At 48.1% G+C, this 27,148-nt stretch overlaps 2 protein-coding genes across 6 annotated transcripts in view; both read left to right on the forward strand.

The window, feature by feature from the left end:
* The first annotated feature begins 11,213 nt into the window (after positions 1–11,213).
* On the forward strand, positions 11,214–11,387 carry LOC101526671 (small integral membrane protein 11-like). The gene has a single exon (XM_004590323.1). The coding sequence runs from the start codon at positions 11,214–11,216 to the stop codon at positions 11,385–11,387; it is 174 nt and encodes a 57-aa protein (XP_004590380.1).
* Positions 11,388–21,889: 10,502 nt separating this feature from the next.
* The window catches only part of LOC101526420 (serine/threonine-protein kinase 38), a 113,520-nt gene continuing 108,261 nt past the window's right edge, over positions 21,890–27,148 (forward strand). For 2 of the 5 annotated variants that reach the window (XM_058664016.1, XM_004590322.2), the window contains exon 1: positions 26,027–26,282. The gene's annotated coding sequence lies outside the window, so the exon portion shown is untranslated. Of the gene's footprint in view, positions 21,989–26,024; positions 26,283–27,148 lie in introns of those variants that run through there. The other 3 variants (XM_058664025.1, XM_058664034.1, XM_058664041.1) reach the window with 3 other exon arrangements.

Genomic DNA, 27,148 nt, shown 5'->3' on the forward strand with positions numbered 1-27,148 from the left:
AAGAGAGAAGAGAGAACAAAGAGGCATCTTTATAGCTTCGAGATGGGTATGCGGCGTGCAGGGGTCAGGGAATGCAGCTGTAGGTGGACAGCAGGGGATTGGTGGAGCACACGGTTTAAACCTGAAGATCACTAAGCTGACTTAGCCAAGAGGGTCTTAGGCGGGCTGAGATCTAGGAGGTTTACGGTATTGCTGCTTTAGCAGGCTGCCAAGGTGTCCCTGAGTTTCAGTTGGTGAGGTCAGTTTCAGGGTCACTGTTTACACATTTTAAAAAAGATTTATTTATTTATTTATTTATATTCATTTTTATTGCAAAGTCAGATATACAGAGAGGAGGAGAGACAGAGGAAGATCTTCCGTCTGATGATTCACTCCCCAAGTGACCCCAAAGACCGGTGCTGCGCCAATGCAAAGCCAGGAACCAAAAATTGTCTCCAGGTCTTCCACATGGGTGCAGGGTCCCAAGGCTTTGGGCTGTCCTCGACAGGCCACAAGCAGGGAGCTGGATGGGAAATGGGGCTGCTGGGATTAGTAACCGGCGCCTATATGGGATCCCGGCGGTGCATTCAAGGAGAGGACTTTAGCCACTAGGCCACCGTGCTGGGCCCAAGATTTATTTATTTTTTATTGCAAAGTCAGATATACAGAGAGGAGGAGAGACAGAGAGGAAGATCTTCCGTCCGATGATTCACTCCCCAAGTGACCACAACGGCCAGTGCTTCGCTGATCCAAATCCAGGAGCCAGGAGCCTCTTCCGGTCTCCCGCACAGGTGCAGGGTCCCTAGGTTTTGGCCTGTCCTCCACTGCTTTCCCAGGCCATAAGCAAGGAGGTGGTTGGGAAACAGGGTGGCTGGGATTAGAATGGGCATCCATACTGGATCCTGGTACATGCAAAATGAGGACTTTAGGCACTAGACCACTGCGCTGAGCCTGCTGCCTGCTCTTTACAGTCTTTTTATTTTTTTCTTAAGATTTTTTTATTTTATTGGAAAGGCAGATATACAGAGAGGAGAGACAGAGAGGAAGATCTTCTGTCTGATGGTTCACTCCCCAAGCGGGCGCAACAGCTGGAGCTGAGCTGATCCAAAGCCAGGAGCCAGGAGCTCTTCCGGGTCTCCCACATGGGTGCAGGGTCCCAAAGCTTTGGGCCGTCCTCGACTGCTTTCCCGGGCCACAAGCAGGGAGCTGGATGGGAAGTGGAGCTGCCGGGATTAGAACCGGCGCCCATATGGGATCCCAGCACATGCAAGGTAAGGACTTTAAGCACTACGCTATCTTGCAAGTCCCTGCTGTTTACACTCTTCACTAGTCTTACCCAATACACTTAGCAGCAGGTGACCTTGTCTAGTTGCAATATTGGTGACCAGGTCACATTAGTTAGACTTGCAATCCAATTTGTGCCACACCCTGGGAATTATTCAAAATATTTAGGCCAGGTTCAGGTTGATCCTTAACTCATTTCTTTTTCAAGATTATTCATTTTTATTTGAAAGTCAGATTTACATAGAGAAGAGGACAGAGTTTCTACCTGCTGGTTCGTTCCCAATGACTGCAATGGCTGGACCTGAACTGATCTGAAGCCAGGAGCCAGAAACTTCTTCTGGGTCTCCCATGCAGGTACAGGGTTCTAAGGCTTTGGGAAATCATCTGCTGCTTTCCCAGACCTTAATCAGGGAGCCAGATGGTAAATGGACCAGCTAGGACACAAACCGGCTCCCTTATGGAATGTCAGTGCTGCAGGCCATTGTGCGGGCCCCACTCTAATTCATTGAAACAGTCACAGGAAGATGGCCACAGATGTTAGGATCCACAGACTTATGGGCCTTAGATTGGCCTACCTGACAGCCTGTTGCACTGCAAAGCCTGCCTTGGGCAAGAAGGGCCACAGCAAGCAGGATATTAGTCCAGAGCATCCTGTGTAAAACAAGCAGAATAGAACCTCCACCCTTGTTCCTGTTCAAATAATTAGTTCATCCCCTGTTTCAATATAGATGATTAGTTCCTTCCCTGCTTAATTGAAGATAATTACTTCCAGGAACCCCCCCCCCCACTTCCCTTCCTCCCCTAGAGAAGAAGGTGTATATATGAGGAGTAAAATAAAGAGCAAGAGGCACTCTTTTCCACCAAGTGTGTCCCTGTGTTTCTTGGGCCAGCAGCCCTGTGGGGCTAGCAGCCCAGCATTCCCAGTCCACCCTCAGGGTTTGAACGTTGTGTCCTGCAGGTCGGAACACACGGAAAAGACTGGGTGGGGGGCCCGGCACAGTGGCCTAGCAGCTAAAGTCCTCACCTTGAATGCACCGGGATCCCATATGGGCGCCGGTTCTAATCCCGGCAGCTCTGCTTCCCATCCAGCTCCCTGCTTGTGGCCTGGGAAAGCAGTAGAGGACGGCCCAAAGCTTTGGGACCCTGCACCCGCGTGGGAGACCTGGAGGAGATTCCAGGTTCCCGGCTTCGGATTGGCACAGCACCGGCCGTTGTGCTCACTTGGGGAGTGAATCATCGGACGGAGGGTCTTCCTCTCTGTCTCTCCTCCTCTCTGTATATATCTGCCTTTCCAATAAAAAATAAAAAAATCTTAAGAAAAAAAAGACTGGGTGGGTGCTGGTGCTGGGTGGAAGTTAGGCCCAGGGGGTGGGGTCTCAGAACTGCAGCTGGCTGCCAGTAAACACGAAGGTATTGCAGTATTTCAACAACTGCTACCTGAGCACAGAGCCTTCCAGCAAAGCAGCAGCCTTTCTGCCCCTTTGCTCCCATGGAACCTCTCTGACTCCATCATCTAGTTCTCCCTTCAGATTACTGGGGTCTCTGTCACTTGCTACTTTCTACCCCTTATCCTTGCTTGGAAGAGACTTCAGGAGGCCACCCCTCAGTAATTCTGATTTCTCAAGGAAAAACTGTCGGAAGCCAATGAAGGCTTCATGGAAAGGGCCTGCTGGGCTGCAGCATTCAGCTTGCTCAGCTTCCACCTTCTACCAGCAAGTGCTGCGAAAGGGTAGCTCAGCTGCCCCATCAGACATAGGGCAGTTAGTGACCTTGTCAAGAATCAGGGAGTCCATGGCAGGGAGCTGAAATGTTTCTCACTAGACTCTTGCCATGTTACCAGGAAGCAGGTGCTTGTAAACCAGCAGACTGTGACAAATCTTCAAAGAGCCTTGGCAACAGAGGGCTTTTATTTTAGAAGCCAAGGCTTATCAAGATTCTTGGTGGTTGGCTGGGATTGAGGCCTGGAACAACTTCCTTAAACTCTACAGTCTCAGTGGCACTTTTCTCACTGCAAAATGGGACAGGAATGACCTACCTGAGTCAGAGCTCTGTGATGTTTAAAACAACTCTTTGTTTTGAAAATTTGCAATTAAAGGAAAAGCATTTTTTTTTAATTTGAAAGTCAGTTAACAGAGAGAGAGAGAGAGAAAAGAGAGAGAGAGAGAGAGAGAGAGAGAGAGAGAGAGAGAGAGAGAGAAATGGTTCACTCCTCTTAAGTGGCTGATATAGACAGGCCAAAACCAGGATACTGTACCTCTATCTGGGTCTTCCCTATAGGTGTAGGGACCCAAAGGACTTGGACCATCCTCTGCTGCTTCACCAGGTGCATTAGCAGGGAGCTGGCTCAGAAGTGGAACATGGGAACCTGAGCCAGCTCTCAGAGGGAATGCCAGCATCATGGGCAGTGGCTTAACTCACTGCTCTGCAACACTGGCCCCTAACTGGAAAGAATGAAATGTTTAGCCTTCCTTCCCAATGGGGAATGATAGACCGAGGGACATGGTGCCCGAAATAAGGCTGGAGCCAGAGGACTAGGTGGTCCCTAACCTGTTGCTGTGGAACAGGGCAAGGGAAGGTTCCCAAAGCAACCTGTCAGGTGATCACTAAATGCCTCAGCAGAGGTGGTGGGAGGCTGGGTTCTGCTAGTTTGAAGCCAAAGGGTTCGGTTAAGCTTTACACATACAAAAAAAGGAAGAAAATAGAGAAATACTGAAAATGTAGAATTGGCATTTTGCGAGTTCTAATGAAGCTGATTCCAGAAAGGATTATTGCAACCCGGCATGGTGACCTAGCGGCTGAAGTCCTCTCGTTGAACACACAGGAATCTCAAATAGGCACTGGTTCTAATCCCGGCAGCTCCACTTTCCATGCAGCTCCCTGCTTGTGGCCTGGGAAAGCAGTCGAGGACGGCCCAAAGCCTTGGGACCCTGCACCGGTGTGAGAGACCTGGAGGAAGTTCCTGGCTCCTGGCTTCGGATTGGTGCAGCGCCAGCAATTGCGGTCACTTGGGGAGTGAATCATCAGGTGGAAGGTCTTCCTCTCTGTCTCTCTTCCTCTCTGTATATCTGCCTTTCCAATAAAAATAAAGAAATCTTTTAAAAAATTATAAAATAAAGAAATAAGGAAAGCTTTGGACCATCTTGTACTGTTTTCCCAGGGTACAAGCAGGGGGCTGGATGGGAAGTGGTACAGCTGGGACAGGAAACAGTGTCCATATGGGATTCCAGTGGTTACAAATCAAGGATTTAGCCACTGAGCCATTGTGCCTGGCCTAATTTTTTTTTCCTTTTTCTTTTTTTCTTAAAGGTTTATTTATTTATATTGGAAAGGCAGATTTATAAAGAGAGGAGAGAAAAAGAGAAGGATCTTCCATTTGCTAGCTGGAAGAGCCACTTCATCTCCAAGTGGCCACAACTGCTGAAGCTGAGCCAATCTAAAGCCAGAAGCTAGGAGCTTCTTTGGGGCCTTCCACATGGGTGTAGTATCCCAAGGCCGTGGGCCATTGTCTGCTGCTTTCCCGGCCTCAAGCAGAAAGCTGAATGGGATGTAGAACAGCCAAGGACATGAAGCAGCACCCATATGAGATCCTTGCGCATGCAGGGTGAGGGTTTAGCCACTGAGCCATGACACCGTGTCCTGTAGTTTTTGTTTTTGTTTTTTTTTTAAAGATTTATTTTTATTACAAAGTCATATATACAGAGAGGAGGAGAGACAGAGAGGAAGATCTTCCGTCCAATGATTCACTCCCCAAGTGAGCACAACGGGCTGGTGCGCTCCGATCCAATGCCGGGAACCAGGAACCTCTTCCGGGTCTCCCATGCGGGTGCAGGGTCCCAATGCATTGGGCCATCCTCGACTGCTTTCCCAGGCCACAAGCAGGGAGCTGGATGGGAAGTGGAGCTGCCGGGATTAGAACCGGCACCCATATGGGATCCTGGCGCATTCAAGGTGAGGACTTCAGCCGCTAGGCCACGCTGCCGGGCCCCGTGTCCTGTAGTTTTATAATTTAACAATTTGGACAGCCTGCTCTTCAGTGTTTGCCCAAGAGAAATGAAAGCATACGTATACCCACACAAGGATTTGGATGTGCTCATCGCCAGTTTCTTTGTTATAGTCAAAAGCTGGAATCAGCTCAAATGTTGAGTGTGTAATGTGACATATTCACAAAAAAAAAATACTGCTTTCAATGAAAAAGAATTAACTACAAATATATTCCGGATCTGGGCTGCTCCTAGTCTAGATTTTCATGTTCACCTACAGGGACTGCGTCCTGACAGGAGTTCCCCAAGCTCCTGTATCAGGTCACCTCCCAGTGGCAGGTCTTGCGCACACTGGTAGGTTCTTGGACCAGCCTGACTTGGCCTACATCCTGTCCTGGTAAGAAAAGCAGCCTTGCCTGACCAGTCCACATGCATTCTGACTCTTACTGTTGAGTGCTACAGTCCAGTTCTGCCTGGTCCACCCTCAGACCTAGCTCTTGTGTGATTCAGTGGGTGCTGAGACCTAGCCCAGCCTTACCTATACCCATACTTGCTTTTGTGATCATCAGCAGGTGCTGGAGCCCAGCTCAGTCTGGCACACCCCAGACCCAGTCCACACCATGCCAAGTATGCTGCAACTGTTTCTAACCCAATTCAATGCCTCATTTCCGGGTCTCGTGCTCGCCAGTAGGAACCAAAACCTAGCTGCGCTGTCCTCTTAGCTCCCTGACCAGGCCTGTTCCTAGCCACAGATTTTGCACTTGCTGACTGCTGCTCTGACCTAGCCTAGCATAGCCCATCTCACATCTTAGCCTTTACCATCAGATGTGCAGCCCAGCTTGGCCTGGCCAGCCCCCAGTCTCAACTCTTGCTGGTGGATGCTGCAACCTAGCCCTGCCTGGTATTCCCCTGACTTTCATGCAAACCAGTAGTTGCGATAGCCTAACCCAGCATGGCTCACACTCCAACCTGGCTTCTGCACATGCCGGGGTGCTACAGTTTGACCCAGCCTTGCTCACCATCCTCACCCCCATCCTCACCCCCACCCCCACCAAACCAGCCCACACACTTGCTGACAAGTGAAGCAGCCCTGCCTGGCCTGACCAACACCTAGGCCTGAATCATGTGTTCACCAGTGGGAGCTACACCCAACCATGGGAGTTCCCCAAGTTCCCCCACCCAGGCCCATTTCCAGATTCAGATCTCACATGTACCAGTGGTTGCTAGGCCCTTACCCGGCATAGTCTGCCCCCTCTGTCTTGGCCTTTGTGTGCGCTGGTGGATGTTGCAGCTTGGCTGCCCGACACCCAGTTCTTGAGTGTTTCTATGGGTGCTGCAGCCTTGACCAGACCAGCCTTTCCCCAACCCCAGTACTCATGAATGTTGGTGAGGATGGGGGAGCAGGGTTCCATGGTTATGCTTAGCTCAACCTGTCACCCACCCCAGCTCTTGAGCAAACCAGTGGATAATGCAGTTCTATAGGGGTGAGCCCATATATCCTCCATAGAATCTGCCCACAGACCTGGTTCTCTCATATGCTATTAGTGTTATGGCCCAGCCTAATCTTACCCATCACCTATTCTGACACTCACTGGCAGATACTGTGATCTAGCTCTGCCGGGTAGGCCCCAGCCTTAACTGTAGTGTACACTGGCGATTGATCCTAACTAGCTCAGCTCAGATCTCCCACGTGGGCTGATGCATCGGTCTGACTCAGAAAGATACTCTAACTTCCCTCTTCCAAACTACTCAGCATCGGCCCCCTCGCTTACCTGCAAGTACAGTGGTCTTGTCAGAAGTCCCCCAGAATTCATTCCTCACCTGTGATATACTCCCTCAGCAGTTCCCCCTCCTGCACATCCTATACCCCCTTCCCTGGTCAATCCACAGCCCCTCTACTGGTGCGCACATAGGTTCCCCAGCCTGGTCTTCTGGTGTGCTGGCTTGGGGCCCTGCCTGCCCACCCAGGATCACAAAGCCAGTCTTCCGCCATATGTGCTGGCTTGGGACCCCACCGCTCCACCCAGCCAGGACTCAAGCATGTTAATGAGTCCTCAAACCCAGTCCATCAGTGCAGCATACCAGCATGCTAGCTCAGACCCTAATAACCCCCACCTTCACCCACCTGGCACCCAAACATGTAGGGGAGTTCCCAGGCCCGTTTCACCGTGCTGGTCCTCAGCACAAGTATTCTGAGGCCACCTAGGCACTGCCTTGGCAGAAGGATGGTGCCTAAGCTTGGATGCTCCATTTTCAATCTAGCTCCCTGCTAATAACCTGGGAAAGTAGGGGTGATAGCTTGAGCCCACATGGGAGACCCAGAATAAACTATTGGTTCCTGGCTTCCGATTGACCTAGATCTGGACATTGTAGCCGTTTCAGGAGTGAACAAGTATATGATTCACTCTGTCTCTGCTTTCCCTGTTGTAATGTGGCTTTTCAAATAAAAATAAACAAATCTTTCAAGAAAAATATCAAATGATGTCTGGGAGAGTCTGATGGGTCAATGTTAGTAGGCTCAGACCCCAGTTTTGGAACCAAACACATGCAAAGGTCTCTTGTACGTGTAAGGGTCATCATCAGTGGATATGAGGTAAGATTCTCCAATCATAAGGAGCCTATTTTAATCAGTGGAATTCTGTTAAAAGCAGAACTGGGCTTTCCAGAGAAGAAATTCTGCCTATAGATAGCAGCAGAGAGTTCCAGGCTGTTCTTCTGAATGGCTTGCCTCTTGGATTTCGGGGTTGCCCCATCAGTCCCAGAAGCACAAAAGCCAACTCCTTCCTGTAAGTCTCTTAAGCACATATCCCTTGATATCCCTTGCTTGTTGTGTTTCTCTGGGTGGACCCTGATGCTGATTGGATACCTGGAAGTGGGGTGTTGCTATAATCCCGTGAAAGTGACTTTAGAATTGGGCAATGAAGAGAGGTTGGAAGAATTTGGGGGAGCATGATAGGAAAAGCCTAGTTTATATTAAGCAGACTGTTGTATGAAATATGGACATTAGAAATCACAGGAGGGGCTGGCATTAATGCTCCTGGGAAAGTAGTACACTTAAATTCCTACAACCATGTGGGAGACCTGGAAGAAGCTCCTGGCTCTTGGTTTCAGCCTAGCCTGGCTCCAACCGTGGCGGCCATTTAGGGAGAGAACCAGTGGATGGAAGATCTCTGTCTCTCCCTCTGTCTCTATGTAACTCTGCCTTTCAAATAAACAAGCCTTATAAAAACAAAACAAAAGAAAAGAAAAACCTTAGACTCAAAGTCACTTTTAAAGCAAGGTTTCAAAAGAAGATGATACAGAGGAAGATTATTTTGTCAGTTCATTTAAGCGCAGCTCTGTTGCTCTGCTCTCCCTGGGGTCCAATTATTTTTCTTTCTTCAAGCCTTTTCCCTAGAGAGAAGTCCAACTGTGAATGAGAAAGCAGAATATTCAAAAACAAAGGCAGATGGAAAGAGCATTATGGGAGGGAGTGGTAGAGAGGGATTCCACCATGTGAACATCAATAAGAAAAAAAAATACGTATATATACACACTCACATGTATCTAACCGTGTGAGTCCTTTAAATTTCAAGCCAAAAAAGGTGGATTTCCAGGTGATTTTAGCACTGAGAGAGAACAGCTAGACAGACTCCACCCTGGCCATGCCTAATTCTTTGTTGTTTGTTTGTTAAGATTTATTCATTTGTTTGAAAGGCAGAATTACACAGAGAGGTAGAGACAGACACACATACACACACAGAGAGATCTTCCATCTACTGGTTCACTGCTCAAATGACTGCAATAGTCCCACGCGGGTGCAGGTCCCAAGGCTTTGGGTGTCTTCTACTGCTTTCCCAGGCCGCAAGCAGGGAGCTGGATGGGAAGTGGAGCAACTGGGGTATGAACTGGCACCCATATGGGATGCCACACACTTGCAAGGTAAGGATTTAGCCATTGAGGGCCCAGCGGCATGGCCTAGCGGCTAAAGTCCTCACCTTGAACGCCCCAGGTTCCCATATGGGTGCCGGTTCTAATCCCGGCAGCTCCACTTCCCATCCAGCTCCCTGCTTGTGGCCTGGGAAAGCAGTCGAGGACGGCCCAATGCATTGGGACCCTGCACCCGCGTGGGAGACCTGGAAGAGGTTCCTGGTTCCTGGCTTCGGATTGTCGCTCACTGGCCCGTTGCGGCTCACTTGGGGAGTGAATCATTGGACGGAAGACCTTCCTCTCTGTCTCTGCTCCTCTGTGTATATCTGACTTTGTAATAAAATTAAAAAAAAAAAAAAAGGAGTTAGCCATTGAGCCAGTGCACTGGGCCCAAAAACAATTTTCTTTCCCTCCAAGAATAGCAGACACTTTTCGATTCACCCACTCTCTGCAAACTGTGACTCCCTGTGTTGGCAGTGTCCCCAGCACAGTGCCAGGAGATATTTTGCAACAGTAACTGATGGTTCTCATTCCCAGGGCTTTCTTTACTCCTTAACCTTTTCTCCCAGTCCAGGAAATAGATCATCGGACTCCCGACTTAAGAAAAGGGGGACCCAACTGCCAAGGAGACCACGGGGAAATGGAGTGCCTTCGGAGGCCAAGAACTCTAAGGTCACCCACCCCCATTTGGATCTACCACATGGGATGGAAGAAGCCCAAATCCTGCCTTGCAAGATCCAAGGTCATTGGAACGACAACCAGGAGCACTGAGCAGTCCGCAGAAACAGAACAGTAAACTTCCTTCGGGACTAGGGAGAAGAGCTTTCTCTGGTCCTTGCCTGATTCCGACTTTGGGTCCCCACTCTCTCTCGTGCACGCCGATCCGAAGCCGGGAGCCTGGAACCCCACTCTCTCGTAATGACCATCAGGATCGCTCCAGAAACCCCTCAAAACAAACAAACAAGCAAGCAAACAGACAAACAAAAAAGCTAGAATAGATAGAGAACAACAAGGAAAGCTTAGAAACAGGAAACGGTCAGCGGGGATGCACTTATAACTCACTGGGTGGGACACAAAGACTAGTTACTCCTCACTGGGGTATTGAAGATTTCTCTGCACACCCCTTCCAAAACTGTTCACCTAAACTGTTGACATATGTCTTGTTAGAGTTATAGAGTTAGACTACACAAAACACAACCAAGTTCAGCAAAATCATGCTTCAACGCTATAAACTGCTAAATACTAAAATTAAAATAGACATGAGACAGCTGAATAGTAATCTAGAGCCATTTTAAGGTGTATAGAACCCGGTTGTATATAAACTAATAATTGAAATGTCAATGTAGAAGTCACAGGATGTGGTTCAGAACTTGCATTCTTTTTTATCTTTTAACATATTGGTTACTTAATACCATGTCAACTAATTCCATAACGTTATAAATGGTTACTGATGTAATGTCGGGGCTTTTAATTGATCGGGATGATACTCTGCTGGCTCTACCTTCAGACCAGAGATGGTCTCCCCAAGAAACCATCGAACTTATCTGGATAATAAGATGCTGGGCTTTATGCTTGGTAGATGCTTGCAATGAAAGAATCTCAACTGAATTTGACCTATGGTAATGCAACAAGGTGGAGGAATCCACCATGGGGGAGATTTGGTGAGGGGTTGGGGGGGAATCCCCGTGCCTATAAAACTGTGTCACATAATGCAATGTAATCAATAAAAAAAGGCGGAGGGGAACCTAATTGGAATGGAGTCTTATTCTGACTTTAAAAAAGATATTTACGCCCTTCCGGGATGAACACCAGCCGTTCTCCACCCTCTGCGGGGCGTCCCTGCCTGGTCAGGCCACCCAGGTCCCTGCCTGCCCTCTCCGTTTTGAGGCTCAGGGCTGGTTCTGGACAGATAGACAGATGGGACCAAGGCCCTGAGAGTGTGCAGTCCTGCTACCCGAGCTCTATGTCTGTCAGCTCTGGGCTCTCTGACCCTGACCTTCCAGCTCCTTCCCTTCATCTGCTGCTTTCGGAGGGCTCTGCCTTGATCACAGGTAGCCCACCATGAACTGGAAGGCTGTCGAACATGGGCCCATGCTGCTGTCTATCTTGGCAGCAAAAATGTTAATTCTCTACCTGGCATTTGCTGCTGTGAAAATCTACCAGAGAAATAGATTGGAAGCAAAGCAGCAAAAGCTGGAGGTTGAGAAGCAGCAGCAACCCAAGAGGGAAAACTAAAGTGAAGTCCCAGAGTTTGCTTATGTAAATGTCAGCCTGAGTGGACTGTGGCTGAGGACAAGAAAAGAAAGAGTACGGGTCAGGAAAGAAGCTCTCAACTTCATTTATTTATTTAAATATTTTATTCATTTGTATTGCATAGTCAGATATATATAGAGGGGAGAGACAGAGAAAAACATCCTCCATCTGATGATTCACTCCCCAAGTGACCCCAACAGAGTCGGTGCTGCGCCAATCCGAAGCCAGGAGCCAGAAACCTCCTCCAGGTCTCCCACATGGGTGCAGGATCCCAAAGCTTTGGGCTGTCCTCAACTGCTTTCCCAGGCCACAAGCAGGAAGCTGAATGAGAAGCGGGGCTGCTGGGACTACAACCTGCAACCATATGGGATCCCGGTGCATTCAAGGTGAGGACTTTAGCCGCTAGGCTACGGCGCCAGGCCCAGAAGCCCTCAACTTTAAAGAACTTAAAACAGTGTAACTTAAAACCATGTGAACTTTTATATGCTATTAAATGATGTAGTATTTTTGTTTGCTGAAATAAAGTACTTTCATAAAAAAAGATATTTACTTTATTTAGTATTAGAAGGCAGAAATACAGAGAGAGAATTTTCCATCCATTGGTTCAATTCTCAAATGACTGTAGCAGCCAGGGCTGGGCCAAGCTGAAGCTAGGAACCGGGAGCTTCATCCAGATTTCCCACATGGGTGCGGAGGCCCAAGCACTTGGACCATTCTCTGCTTCTTTCCCAAGCCATTAGTAGGTAACTGGATTGGAAGTGGAGCAGCTAGGACTCAAACCAGAGCCCATAGCAGATGCTGGAGTCCTAGGCACCAGCTTTAATATTGCTTCCAGAATCTTGTGTTTTCCATGTCCTGGGCCCTGTCCCCTGCACTGAACCAGACTTCATGGGCTGTGGGAATTAAGAACAGAGACCAGGAAGAGTCTCCTGATAACAGTTTTGGTGACTTCTGTGATTGTTCAGTGACATTTCCTACAAAGAAGCTGTAGGGCCACCGTCAGGCCACCCTTGGGGATTCCTGCCTTAATCATGTCCAGGGATTGCTTTTTCTGGCATTGTTGAGAAACACAGTGAGAACACTAGTTTGGGAGGAAAATGAAAGGGACTGTTCTGACTACTTTCCTACTCATCAGCGGGCAGAGGGAGTGTGAGCACCCTGCATGGTTCAGTAGTGCCAGTGTTGACAGAATATGTTTGAGAGCAGGAAGTCTGTCCTCTGTGGTCAGCTATCATAGGAGTCCCTGGAAATTAGAACCAGCCCTGGGGACGGGGATCTGGGGTATAGAATGACTCTAGCACATCTAATTGTACTCCATAATCGTTGCAACTCCGACAAAGCAGGACAAGGCTTGTAGCCAGGTCTGCAGGGACAGAGCCCTGATGAGGGAGATAGTGATAACAAGGTGTTTGGGGAGGTGGAAAGAAAATCCAGTCCTTGTGCTGGCGATTTCCCAGCAAGAAAGCCAGCCAGAACCGTGTACAAAGTGTCATTGGGAGGGAGACAGCAAGGAGATGTAGTTCTTCAAGGAGGATGAACTGGTCAGGGCAGTAAACACTCCAGAGATGTCACAGACTCTTGTTCCCATACTATGAAGAGCATGTTACATTACATAATGTTTTTACAATGATTTATTTATTTATATTGGAAAGGCAGATTTACAGAGAGGAGAGACAGAAGGATCTTCCATCTGCTGGTTCACTCCGCTAGTGGCCTAAGCTGAGCTGATCCAAAGCCAGAAGCTTCTTCCAGGTCTCCCACGTGGGTGCAGGGACCTAAGGCTCTGGGCCGTCCTTGATTACTTTCCCAGGACACAAGCAGGGAGCTGGATGGGAAGTGGAGCTGCCGGGATTAGAACCGGCACACATATGGGATCCTGGTGTGTACAAGCTGAGGACTTTAGCTGCTAGGTTACCATGCCAGGCCCATTAAATAATATTTCAAAGACATTTTATTTGAAAGGAACAAGTACAGAGAGAAAGAGTGAGAATTATTTTCCATCTTCTGCTGACTTCCCAAATGGCCACAACAGCCAGGGCTGGGCCAAACTGAAGCCAAGCGCCTAGAAATCTTCCATATGTGGGTCATCCTCCACTGCTTTTCCAGGGACTTTAACAGAGAGCTATATTGGAAGTAGAGCAGCTAGGACAAAAATTGCTGTCTATATGGGATCCCACCAACACAGGCAGTGGTTTATCTGGCTACGCTACAACACCACCCCTGAAATAAATAATATTAAATAATTAAAGTCCATTGAAATGGAGGACATTGTTGCTAACTTAAAAAAAAAAAAACCAATTTGAGCAGTTGTGGGAAGAAAGCAAAACTGCAAGAGATTGAGCAGCACGAAAAACAGACAAAAGATGGAAAATGGAGATGACTCAAGAAATTTGATTGTGAAGGGAATGGGAAATGGCAGTTGTGTGATTGTGAGGGTCAGATCAACAGACCTGAGAGATGGAGAGGGTGAATGCAGGGGCCCAAGGACTTGAGCGACTCTCAGCTGCTTTGTCAGGCCATAAATAGGGAGCTGGATTGGAAGAGGAGTATCTGAGAGATGAATCAGCGCAAATGTGGGATGACTGCACGGCAGGCAGAGGCTTAGCCTACCAAACTATGGCACTAGCCCTTATTTAGTTATTTATTTATTTAAATATTTAATTCTTTTTAAAAATTATTTAAAAGGCAGCATCACGGGGGCGGGGGGGAAGAGCGAGAAATCGAGAGACAGAAAGATTTGCCATTCATTTGTTTCCTCCACCACTGGCCTCAATGGCTGGAGCTAGGCAACACCAGGAGCCAGGAACTTCTTCTGGATCTCCCATGTGGGTGCTGGAACATCAGTATTCGGAACATTTCGTATTGCTTCCCCAGGTGCATTCACAGGGAGCTGGGTTGGAAACAGAGCAGCTGGAATATGAACTAGCACCCGTGTAGGATGCTGCTTTGCAAGTAGTGACTAAAGTTGCTCGGCCACAGTGTCAGCCCTAGTACTTCTGTTTCTATTCCAAGCTCTCCTCCCCCCAGGTGGCTGATGTTGCATCCCAGGCAATTCATGAAGACATGACAGCGAGGCAGGTGGATACCTGGGTCTGGAGCTCAGAGAGAGGGAATAGGCTGAAAGCATCAATTTGCCATTTGTCAGAAAACAGTTTGTCCCACAAAGTATTTTTCCTTGGCTCAAAGAGACGAAAGAGGCTAGAGAGCTATATGGAAAAACTGCACAGTGAAAGGCCCAGTGGATGAAGAAGAACCAGTGAAGAAGAAATAGGGAAAAAAAGCAGGATAGTACCTTATCTCAGAACTGTGGGAAATGAACATTTTACAGTAAGTGGAAATGAGTCAGTAGCAAGAAGATTATCTGTATCCACAGGTGGCACATACTCTCTCGTTGGGTTGAAGCACAAGAATGTGAAGATGCAGTCCCGATGCTAATCCTACCGACTCTTGACCACTTGTTTGTGCCACTAACCCTTCCAGCTAATTGTGCATCCACTGAGGAATGGCCGCACCTTACATCTCACGGCTGCTTCTCATGGGGCTCAATGAGGCTTCTAAACTTCTTTCACTGTTGTACACTAAAGATAAATGATAAAGTGTGTCCATCTATCGGGGTGATTGGTGATGGGACTACTCAAGGTTGTCTCAGCCTTTCTTGGCAGCTCTGAGGGCTGAAAGATCAATAGTTTGTCATCTGCTGCCTCAAGGATCAAAAACTTTTTGATTCCTGTGTTGACCAGGACTGGGGGAGATTTTTCTTGCTATGGGGAACCACGACAGGGTGAGAACAGCTGCTGGGCCTCAGGGAGACTAGTAAGAACCTCTAAGAACAAGGCAATTTTCAAACTCTCGCTTCTTACAGAAGACACAGACAGGAAGAACAAAAGTCTAGGTTAGCTCATTCAGCTCTCAATAATGAGTGGAGAGAGACAGAAGGGGAGAGAAACACTTACTTTCCAAAGTAGGGAAAAGGAAGAAGCTCTTTTCAGTTTAAGGCCTGGCTTGATGGCTCAGTGGCTAAATCCTCACTTTGCACACACTGGGATCCTTTATGGGTGCCAGTTCATGTCCTGGCTTGGCCCCACTTCCCATTCAGCTCCCTGCTTGAGGCCTAGGAAAGCATCAGAAGACGGCCCAATGCTTTGGAATCCTGTGCCTGTGTGGGAGACGTGAAGGAAGCTCCTGGCTCCTGGCTTTGGATCACCTTAGCTCTAGATGTTGCAACTTCTTGGGGAGGAACCAGTGGATGTGAAGATCCTTCTCTCTGTCTCTCCTTCTCTCTGCACCTCTGCCTTTCCAAATAAATAAATAAATAAATAAATATATTTTAAGATTTTTTATTTTTATTGGAAAGGCAGAGGTACAGAGAGGAAGAGAGACAGAGAGGAAGATCTTGTGTCCGATGATTCACTTCCCAAGTGACTGCAACGGCTGGTGCTGTGCCAATCTGAAGCCAGGGGCCAGGAGCTTCTTTCTGGGTCTCCCATGCGGGTGCAGGGTCCCAAGGCTTTGGGCTGTCCTCGACTGCTTTCCCAGGCCACAAGCAGGGAGCTGGACGGGAAGTGGAGCTGCCTGGATTAGAACCAGTGCCCAAATGGGATCCCAGTGGTGCGTTCAAGGCGAGGACCTTAACCACTATGCTATCATGCCTGGCCCTAAAAATAAACCTTAAAAAAAAAAAAAAAAAAAAAAAAAAAAAACACCCAAAAACTAAGCAACCAACCAAACAAAAACTTCGTTGGTTTAAGCTGAGGATGTTGATGTTGTCTGAAGTTCAATGCTGAGATTCAGAAGCTTGAAACAGCTGCCTTTCTGATTTGTCCTTACTGACCTGTCAGCCTAGTGCCTGCTCGTCTGTATACCCTTGTCAAGAGTACCCTGTGTTCCACTTCTGTGTGCTTCTGAGGACAGCACTGTGGGGAACCAGCCGCAGCCACCATGCGCCATTGGAGTTCAACCTGACCAATGCCTCGTTTCAGGTGAGCTTAGTGTGCGTGTCTTCTTCAGTAAAGAATGACCCAGCCCTTTAAAAAATAGAATGAGGATATTTTGATATTCTTCAAGATATGTTATATATATGTATATATATATTTCTTTTTCTTAAAAAATATTTATTTATTTTAATTGGAAAGTCAGATTTACATAGAGAAGGAGAGACAAAAAGATCTTCCATCTGCTGGTTCATTCCTCAAGTCGCTGCAACAGCCAGAGCTGAGCTGATCTGAAGCTCGGATCCAGGAGCTTCTTCTTCTTCTTCTTCTTCTTTTTTTAAGATTTATTTATTTATTGGAAAGGCAGATATACAGAGAGAAGGAGATAAAGGGACAAAGATCTTTCCTCCATTGGTTCATTCCCCAAGTAGCTGCAATGTCCAGAGCTGAGCAGATCTGAAGCCAGGAGCTTCTTCCACGTCTCCCACATGAGTGCAGGGTCCCAAGCCTTTGGGCCATTTTGGACTGCTTTCCCAGGTCACAAGCAGAGAGCTGGAAGGTAAGATGAGCATTTTTTTTTCTTTATTCAGCATCCATTTTTATAAAACGGAATGCAGGTGTTTGCAAATTGAGGACTTTAGCCTCTAGGCTACTGCGCCAGGCTAAGACAAGACTTTGGATATTTTCAGGACAAGATTTTGGAGTGTGTTTTTATAAGAGAATATATGTGGTTCTGTTTGCCTGCACAAAGACTATGGATGGATTCACCAGAAACTGGTAACAGCCCTGCCTGTACTGAGGGGAGCCCTGCAGGGTTGGGGGACCAAGGTGGAGAGTTTGTATTATACACTCTTTTGAAATTTGTATCAAGCTTAAATATTATTTATCAAATAAATACACATAAAGACATAGGAAAGTCTTTGGTGAATCATTTTTTGCAAGGTTCATTTGTAATGCAAACAACCGCTCCCTAATTGGCTTTGGAAATGTTGACATGCATGTACTGGGTTTCTTAAGGCGTGAAATACCAGCGTCTGTAAACCACACCCTGAGTACTCAGCTTGGAGGTCATCAACAAAACCAGCCATGCAAGTGCAACTTTCCAAAAAAACCATGTGATCTAGAGAGACAGAGCAGGCAGCAGGGGGCCTGGACATAGTTCCAGCGTTTGAGAATATCGAGAAATGTCAGGGAGAAGAAATCTGGGAGACAGCTGTCTGGCTCCCTTTATTCACAAATCAGGAGCCAAGACCCAACAGGAGCCTACTAAAGAGATTCTGCTGTTTCGTGTAAAGCAAAGGGGAAGAGAAAGAAACCTCTTTATCTGTATCTGCTGATGAATGCAAGTAGCTTGAAGAGTGAAGCTGAAAAGTGAGACCATTGGGAGTCTATGGATCTGTGTCCCTTGTGGGTGCCAGTCTGAGTCCTGGCTGCTCCACCTCTGATCTCAGTCTCTGCTAACGGCCTGGGAGAGCAGAAGAGGATGGGCCAAACACTTGGGCTTCTGCATCTGCATGAGAGACCCAGATGAAGCTATGGCTCCTGGTTTCAGACAGGCCCAGTTCCAGATGCTGTGGCCATTTGGAGAGAATCCCAGTGTTTGTCTTTCCCTCTCTGTAATGCTAAATTACATAAAATAAGCAAATCTTTTTCTTTTTTTCCACAGGCTTTTTTTTTTCTTTATTTTTGCACACAATCTTTACATGGTTAATTAGGACACAAAGGTTCAAGGCTTACAGGAAAGTGGGTAAGACTATTATTATTATTATTTAAATATTTATTTATTTATTTATTAAAGATTATTTTTATTGCAAAGTCAGATATATTGAGAGAAGGAGAGACAGAAAGATCTTCCATCTGCTAGTTCACTCTCCAAGTCGCTGCAACAGCCAGAGCTGAGCTGATCTGAAGCCAGGAGCCAGGAGCTCTTCCGGGTCTCCCACACGGGTGCAGGGTCCCAAGGCTTTGGGGCCGTCCTCGACTGTTTTCCCAGGACACAAGCAGGGACCTGGATGGGAAGCAGAGCCACCAGATTTAGAAACAGCATCCATATGGGATCCTGGCTCATGCAACACAAGGACTTTAGCTGCTAGGCCAACGCGCTGGGCCCGATTTATTTATTTTTATTGCTAAGTCAGATCTACAGAGAGGAGGAGAGACAGAGGAAGATCTTCTGTCCGATATCCACTCCCTAAGTGACCGCAATGGCCAGTGCTGTGCCGATCCAAAGCCAGGAACCAGGAACCTCTTCCAGGTCTCCAACGTGGATGCAGGGCCCCAAGGTTTTGGGCTGTCCTCAACTGCTTTCTCAGGCCACAAGCAGGGAGGTGGATGGGAAGTGGAGCTGCCGGGATTAGAACTGGTGCCTACGTGGGATCCCGGTGTGTTTAAGGCGAGGACCTTAGCCACTAGGCCACCGCGCCAGGCCCTGGTAAGACTATTATTTCCACATTCTCTTTTTTGTCTATATATTGGGAAAATGGGGAGATAAAGGGAGAAGCCCCACCCAGCCTCCCACCCATCCCAGGTACCCAATGTGGGGCATGTCCGAGGGTCTTGCTCAAGTGGTTTTGAGAATTCAACAATTCTAAATTGCTGCCAATCTCACCATTCCAAGCATGATGAAGTCAGAATCCACTGATTGACATAGTCCATCTTTGAGTCTCCATTTACCCTGTTTTTCACTGCCAACAAATGGCCGGGGTAGCTGATTGATTAGTTCTGTCCTCTGTTGTGGTGTCAGGTATCCTCTGCAGGTTCCAACAGATTGCCATATCCTCCAGGCGCACCTGATTGTGCTGTCCACTGCTCCGTCTGAGCCTCTGAGGAGGCTCGGCTCTGGCATTTGCACTCCTTGGCAGACCATGGCACCTGCACTTCTGTTCATGGTTAGGGTTCTGAGTCCGGCAGTTCGAATGGGGAGATCCTCAAAGAAACTGTCTGAGGTGATTCCAGACCAAATTCTTTGAGTGTATTTTCAAGTACAGGGCCCAGCACAGTCCATCGCCCCAATCAGCTGATTGTTGCAATTGCTGGGTTGGTTCTGTTTCCATCCCTGCCTTCTACTGGAACCAATGGATGTTGCAGTCCAGCCTGATTCTGCCCAGCACACACTCGGCCCTCACATAAACCAGTGGGAACTGCAGCCTAGTCAGAGCGACCCACAATAACCCCCACCAAGCCCGCCCCCTACCCTAGTTCCTGTCTTGCCAGTATGTATAGCAGTAGTCCAGTCTGTCCCACATCCCATTCAGCTCTCATACATGTCAATGGGCATTGCAACCTAGTTCAACCCAATCAACTCCATTATTTAGCCCAGTAGATGCGATTCTGTCTAGCTAAAAAAGAAAAAGGAAAGAAGAAAAAAAGTGAGAGGATGAGAGTCACAATTAGGAAGGAGATTTTTGGTTTTTTTTCAAAAATTTATTTATTTTTATTGGAAAGGCAGATTTACAAAGAGGAAGGGAGACAGAGATGTTCTGTCTTCTGGTTCACTTTCCAGATGGCCACAATGGCCAGAATTGAGCTGATCCAGAGCCAGGAGCTTCTTCTGGGTCTCTCATGTGGGTGCAGGGTCCCAAGGGTTTTTTTTTTTTAATTAATTATTTATTTTTTAATTATTTATTATTTAACTTCATTAATTACATTGTATTATGTGACACAGTTACATAGATACTTGGGTTAGGGTCCCAAGGTTTTGAGCCATCCTCTACTGCTTTCCCAGACCTTAAGGAGTGAATTGGACTGGAAATGGAGCAGCCAGGACATGAACTGGTAGCCATACGGGATGCCAGCGCTTGCAGATAGAAGATTAGTCAATTGAGCCATCATGCCAGGCTTGGATTATTCTTTTAAAAGGACATAAACTCTAAGAAGAGCAATGGATTATGCCCTCTAAATGACCCACAATTCAGTTTCAAGGAGGACTCGGCTTCACAGAAGAATCAAGAATCCAGTGGTGGGTATTTTGCACATTGTTGAATGCCAGCTGGTATGCCAATATCAGAGTCTGGCTCTGCTTTCAATTTCAACTTCCCGATAATGTGTAGCTTGGGAGGCAGCAGATGAGGGCTCAAACACTTTGAGTTCCTGACACCTCTGTGGGAGACCCAGATGAAGTTCTTGGCTCATGACTTCAACCTGGTTGAGTCCTGGCTGTTGCGGCCATTTGGGGAGTGAACCAGAAGATGGAAGAACTCTGTCACTACGTTTTTCAAATAAGAAATCTTTGTTACAGATGTTCTTTGATGTCTCTACTTCTAGCACATTAAAAAAAAAGATTTATTTATTTTTATTGGGAAGTCAGATATACAGAGAGGAGAGACAGATCTTCTCTCTGTTGATTCACTCCACTGGCAGCTGCAACAGGTGGAACTGCACCGACCTGAAGCCAGGAGCCAGGAGCTTCTTCCGGGTTTCCCATGCAGGTGCAGGGTCCCAAGGCTTTGTGCCATCCTGTGCTGCTTTCCTAGGCCACAAGCAGGGAGCTGGATGGGAAGTGGAGCTGCAGGATTAGAACCAGTGCCCGTATGGGATCCTGGTGTGTGCAAGGTGAGGACTTTAGTTGCTAGGCTACCACTTCGGGCCCAGGGTGTTTCTGAGATGTGTCCTCCACTGCTAGTCAGGCAGTTCCAGACCTTTGCAAATAAGGCAGATCGAAGATAAAATTCAGCCGGAGGGGCCTGAGAGTCTGGGCAACTATTTAGTCCTGTGCCCACCAGTCTACAGAAAACTTTTCAACAGTGTGAACCTCGACAACTCTCTTGTCTTTTTTTCTGTTTTTGAAGGGAGAACTAGAGAGAGAAAAATATTTTCCATCTTCTTCCCATCTGCTTACTTCCCAAATGGCCACAATGGGCAGAACTCTCCAGTCCAAAGCCAGGAGCCAGGAGCTTCTTCCCAGTGGCTGGGGGGTTCAAGCACTTGGACCATCCTCCACTGCCTTCCTAGGTACACTAGCAGGGAGCTAGATGGGAGGTAGAGCAGCTGGGACTCAAACCAGCAACCCCTGTGAGATGTGGGCATCACGGAAAGCAGCTCAATTTGCTATGCCACGGTGTCGACCCTGACACGTTCCCTTGTTTTGCAGGGCAGTTCCCGTCTAAGCTGAGTGAGGTCAGGGGACGTCTTATCCCTTTCGCTTCCGGCTTTCAGATTTGTTTGCACTTGGGAACTTGTTTCCTTCATCCTTTTTGCTCACAAATCCTAATTCTCATTCTCTCTGTCCACCAGGAGACCTCAGGTTGTCTGGGCTTTTATGTTTCTCTCCACTCCCCAAGAGGTTGGTGGGAAAAGTTCACACACTGGATGTGGCAATGGACTTGTCACATGGCACATTCTTCACTAGTTTCTGAGCTTTTTCACCCTCATTTCCCAAAGAAACACTGAGTCATCATGACACACACCCAGAGTCATTTGGAAAAAGTTTAATTCAAAGTCTGTGTCTCTGAAGACTTCTCAATTATTTTTTGACAGTTTCATTAAGTACATACTTGAAATAAAACAAAATTGCATCTTGTGTGGGTATTGCTGTCAACCTGAGTTTCAGAAACCATATGAAGAGTTACTGTTACTTGGGAGCTTTCTTTACTTTGACATTTGCAGGGTTGTAGTTTAAACATCAGGATGAAGACCATCAGTCCAGCAGCTGTTGTAGGTTCAACTAATCCTACTAATGCTTCCCAGGAGGACTGGAGCTGTAAATGAATTCTCTTTCTCCATGCCTGGCTTGGTTAGTGGCAGTCTAAACTTAGCTCTTCCCCTCCTGCTCTCCTAGCAAAGAAGGGGAAAGGAATGGAGAATGGGGCAGCTGCGCAGGGGTGGAGGGGGTGTTCTTGATTCATCTCTCCACTGTGTGCGTGTGTGTGTGTGTGTGTGTGTGTGTGTGTGTGATACTTTACCTGCTTCAGTTCAGTTCTCTGATGGGGTGTCTTCCTGGAACTGTAAAATACTTGCTGTGAACTGTGGGTGATGTTTAAAAAGAAGGCCATGAAATGAAGTGGAGGGAGTATGTTAAAAAGAAAACAGGCATATGCTAGGGGAGGGATTCTTTGGAAAGTTAGAAGGTGTGAAGGTTAATTTTTTGGGTCAACTTGGCTAGACCATGGTGCGCAGGTGCCTGGGTTGCTGTAAAGGTCTGTTTTAGGTGTGATTAATGTTTGCAGTCTCTTGAGGTGGAGTCAGTGAGCCTTCACCATCTGGACTGGTCTTATCCGATTGAGTGGAGACCCTCAGAGCAAGGGGCTGAGATCTCTCGAGGAAGAGGGAATTGTATCTCACAATGGAGCAGCATAGAACTGTTTCCAGTCTGCAAGTTAGGATTACAAACTGTGGATTCCAGACTGAGTGTACAGCTGTCTTACTACCTCACATTTTCTAGCCCTCACAATCACATGAGCCAGTTCCTTAAAACACAACTCTACCTTTATAGATCCTCTAGATAGTCCTATGTAAAGGTATTCCTGTATCTGTGATTTTGCTTTCTGAAGTATTGGTTACCCAGGGTCAACCACAGTCTGGAAATATCACATCAGAAATTCCGTATTTTGGGAGATAGAGAAGCCAAACGCATATAACTTTTTATTTTTTTTTAATTTTTTTTTAAGATTTATTTATTTTTTATTACAAAGTCAGATATACAGAGAGGAGAGACAGAGAGGAAGATCTTCCGTCCGATGATTCACTCCCTAAGTGACCACCAGGGACGGCACTGCGCCAATCCGAAGCCGGGATCTGGAACCTCTTTCGGGTCTCCCACGCGGGTGCAGGGTCCCAAGGCTTTGGGCCGTCCTCGACTGCTTTCCCATCCCACAAGCAGGGAGCCGGATGGGAAGTGGAGCTGCTGGGATTAGAACCGGTGCCCATATGGGATCCCAGTGCATTCAGGGTGAGGACTTTAGCCGCTAGGCCACTGTGCTGGGCCCATATAACTTTTTATTACAACATATTGTTATTTTGTTGTCATTGCTAAACTCTTGCTGTGTCTAATTTACGTTAAACTGTATACATGTAAATGCATACAGGAAAAAGCATATAACACACAAGAGGACTTCAAAAAGTTCATGGAAAATGTGTGGTATGAAAAACTGTGCATGAGTTTCACATTTTTGTGCACCAAAATAAACATCTTTTAATTGTTTTTTTCCAGAAGCTTTTAAAAAATTATTTTATTATTTTATTTGAAAGGCAGAGTTTCAGAGAGAGAGACACAGAGAGATCTTCCATTTTCTGGTTCACTCTATTCCATCTGCTGGTTCACTCCTTAAATGGCCACAACAGCTGGAGCTGGGTCAATCCAAGTCAGGCGCCAGGAGTTTGTCCCCCGGGTCTCCCTTGTGTGTGCATGGCCCAAAGGATTTGGGCCATCTTCTGCTGCTTTACTATGGCCACAAGCAGGGAGCTGGATGGGAAGTGGAGCAATTGGTACTCAAACTGGTGCCCAAATGGGATACTGGCATAGGTAGTTAATCCTCACCCTGTGGCACCAGTTCTAGTCCTCGTGGCTCAATTTCTGATCCAGCTCCTTCTTATGATCTGGGAAAGCAGGTGCTTGAGCTTCTGCATGCATGTGGAAAACCCAGAAGAAGCTTCTAGCTCCCAGCTTGGGACTGGCTTAGCTCTGGCTGTTGCAGGCATTTGGAGGAATGAACCACAGGATGGAAGATCTCTCTCTGTGTGTCTCAGTCTCTCTCTCTCTCTCTCTCCCTCCCTTTCTCTCTCTCTCTCACACTGACTTTCAGCTAAGATATATTAAAAAATCTAAAAGAAAAAAAAACAGAGTAAATAAAAACTAAGCACTCAGGGTCAGATATGAAGGAACAAATAAGAATAGCACGACACATAAGTTTAATTTTGTAGGTACAATTATGTACAGTATAACCACATCAGTATGATTCCACGTGTGTTGGTAGATGCTATGAGAAGGTAGTGCGGAGGGATATCCACCAAATGCTACTTAGCAGATGTGTTGCCAGAGTTGGCAGGTGTGTTCTCCCTTTCAGGGGTGGAACAAGAGAGTGAGTGTTCCCTTCACCATGGCCTTGGGGCTTCACATGCCCCATTGCAGTCTTGGCCATAGCAGAGACGGATGGCTGCTGGACCATGGTGGTTGGGAGGAGGCACGTTCTTCCGGGATGCTTGGATGGCCAGAAAGAATAGGAAACATTCACTATGGTTGCTGAAGTCTTGGAAAAATGCTGACTTTTGGAATTGTACAGCAGAGCAGCATATTCTAGCTAGGCTATTTCGAATCAACTTGAAACGGGGTACCGCTAAGTTAATAGTGGAGCACAGGGGCCAACATGATGGCTTAAGTGGTTAATCTTCTGCCTAAAAGTGCTGGCATCCTATATGGGCACCAGTTTGTGTCCTGGCTGCTCCACTTCCCATCTAGCTCCCTGACTGTGGCCTGGGACAGTGGAGGATGGTCCAAGGGCCTGGGGGACCCCGTGTCACCTGTGTTAGAGGCCTGGATGAAACTCCAGGTTCCTGGCTTCTGCTGGGCTACTTGGGAAATGAATCAAAAGATGAAATCTCTCTCTCTCTCTTTTAAAAAAAGATTTATTTTATTTTCATTACAAAGTCAGATATACAAAGAGGAGAGACAGAGAGGAAGATCTTCCGTCTGTTGATTCACTCCCCAGGCAGCCGCAATGGCTGGTGCTATGCTGATCTGAAGTCAGGAGCCAGGAACTTCCTCTAGGTCTCCCACACGGGTGCAGGATCCCAAGGCTTTTGCTGTCCTCAACTGCTTTCCCAGGCCACAGGTAGGGAGTTGGGAAATCTTTCTCTTGCTCTGTCTCTCCCCCTGTCACTCTGCCTTTCAAATAAATACATAATCTTTTAAAACAAACAAGCAAGCAATGGATGGTAGGACCACGTGTCTTTTGCTTCCCATCAGCCCTTCGAAGAGGCAGAGACATCTGTTACACATCCTGCACATCTGTTCCCAGAGGCCCAACACTGGTTGAAGGAAGTCTGCTTCACTCTGAAGAGCCCAAGGGCCAGTACACTTGGGACCTCCTGACCCCTAAAGAAGGTTGGGTAGCCTTGAAAAGCAGGTTCTCTATGCACATTATGATGCCCTCCAGACAGCGAATGCCCAAACCTAGGAGCACGCACCTGGTCCCATATAATAAGTGTTAATATTTGAAGGAAGAGCAGCTGGGGCCTAGGGCACCGACAGACCTACAGCTACAACGATGGAAAATCAAGGAGGGTGGGGGAACTATACAAGTGATTCAATTCCGTAGTACACACACACCTGAAAACAGCGCATGCCAAACTGGCCAAGTGTATAATCTAATTAACTGAATTGCTTCACTTCACTGAATTGTGCCAATGTCAATTTCCTGGTTTTGATAACGCTGAACCTTATGTAACACATGGGGGAAGCTGAATGGGTACAGGTACACGGCACTTGTTTGTACTAAATTTGTTAACTACTTGTGAATCTATAATTCTTTCAAAATAAAAGGTAAAAGCTAAACAAGGGGCACTTCGCCCTAGGCAGGCGCAGCCCCAGCACTAGGCCCGACCCACCTGAAGACCCGCCCCACACTTGGGAGCCAGCCTGGCAAGTTCGTCCCGGGGCAGGAGGGAAGGGGCGTGGCGAGCGGGGCGGGGCCGCGCACGCGCACGTCTCCCTCCCAGGCGGTGGGGCCGGCGGGGGTGGGGGCCGCGCACGCGCAGTGCCGTTCTCGGACGGCCGCACCAGCCCCAGCCGGCCGTGAGGGGGACCTGGCTGCCTTGGCCCCTTCGCGCTGCCGTCTTTTCCGGCAGTTGGGGAGTTTCCTGTTGTCCTCGCCCGCAACCGCTGCTTGGGCCCCCTACCTGTGCGGTCCTCCTCTGGCAGCTGGCTGCTGCCACTTGGGCTTCGCCTGTCCGCAAGCCGAGACCGCTGGCCGGGCGGGCATCCTCGGCCGTCCGTGCCTGCCCCTGGGCTCCGGTGAGTGTCGCGCCGCCGCCGCCTTCCCTCGGCCCCCAGCTGTCTCCGGTTTCTCGGACTCCTTGTGGGGTAACCCGCCGGCACCCCGCGGCGAGCCTCTCTCCCCCAGCCTCCTGTCAGCCCCCCTGGGACCCCGACTCTCCGGGACTCCTTGTTGGTCCACGCCCACACTCCCCAGTGCCCGCCGCGTCCTCTCCGTCCCTCTCCCTCTTTCTTTTTCTCTCTCCCTCTTTCTCTCTCTCCCTCTTTCTCTTTCTCTCTCCCTCTCTCCCTCTTTCTCTCTCTCCCTCTTTCTCTTTCTCTTTCTCCCCCCACCCCTCCCTCACTCGCTCTCTGCAGTTGGGGCGGAGAGCCACACCGTCCTCTCCTTTCCACGTTGCCAGCTTTGTCTGCGCGCCCGCCACCAGGATCTTGGTCATCGGCAGTTTTCCATCTCCTTTTCCTCTCTCTGGGGCCCGAGACCCCGCCAGAGCTGTTGTCCAAGTGACGCGTACAGAGGTGCCGAGAGAGCCCAGCGTGGGGGTGGTTAACGTTCCAGGCGGCCACCTTCCCCCACCCCCTTGTTAGGGTCCCAGTCTTAAACTCACAGATATGTATTTAGGATTCTGCAAGAGAGCAGGAGGAAAGGAAGAAGTCGCTAGAGACTCGGAGGAAAGCCTGTGTCACTAAGCGGGCAAGACGTCTGGGGGCAACAGAAAGGCCCCAGTAGCATCCCCAAGAAGACGGGGGGGGGCGAGGGAGCCCCTGCTCTTCCTAGCATCCCACCTTGGCTTGGAATTAGCTTTCCCTAAAGAGAAGTTAACTGGCTTGCCCTTCCTCCCCACCCTAACTGTAGACAGCAGCTTCCTCCTGAGGGAGACCTGGTC

Source organism: Ochotona princeps, chromosome 1 (assembly GCF_030435755.1).
Source record: "Ochotona princeps isolate mOchPri1 chromosome 1, mOchPri1.hap1, whole genome shotgun sequence".
NCBI classification, from domain to species: domain Eukaryota; kingdom Metazoa; phylum Chordata; class Mammalia; order Lagomorpha; family Ochotonidae; genus Ochotona; species Ochotona princeps.

What these genes read in the sequence shown, in the direction of transcription:
- LOC101526671 (XM_004590323.1), top strand. Translation starts at nt 11,214, where the DNA reads ATGAACTGGAAGGCTGTCGAACATGGGCCCATGCTGCTGTCTATCTTG.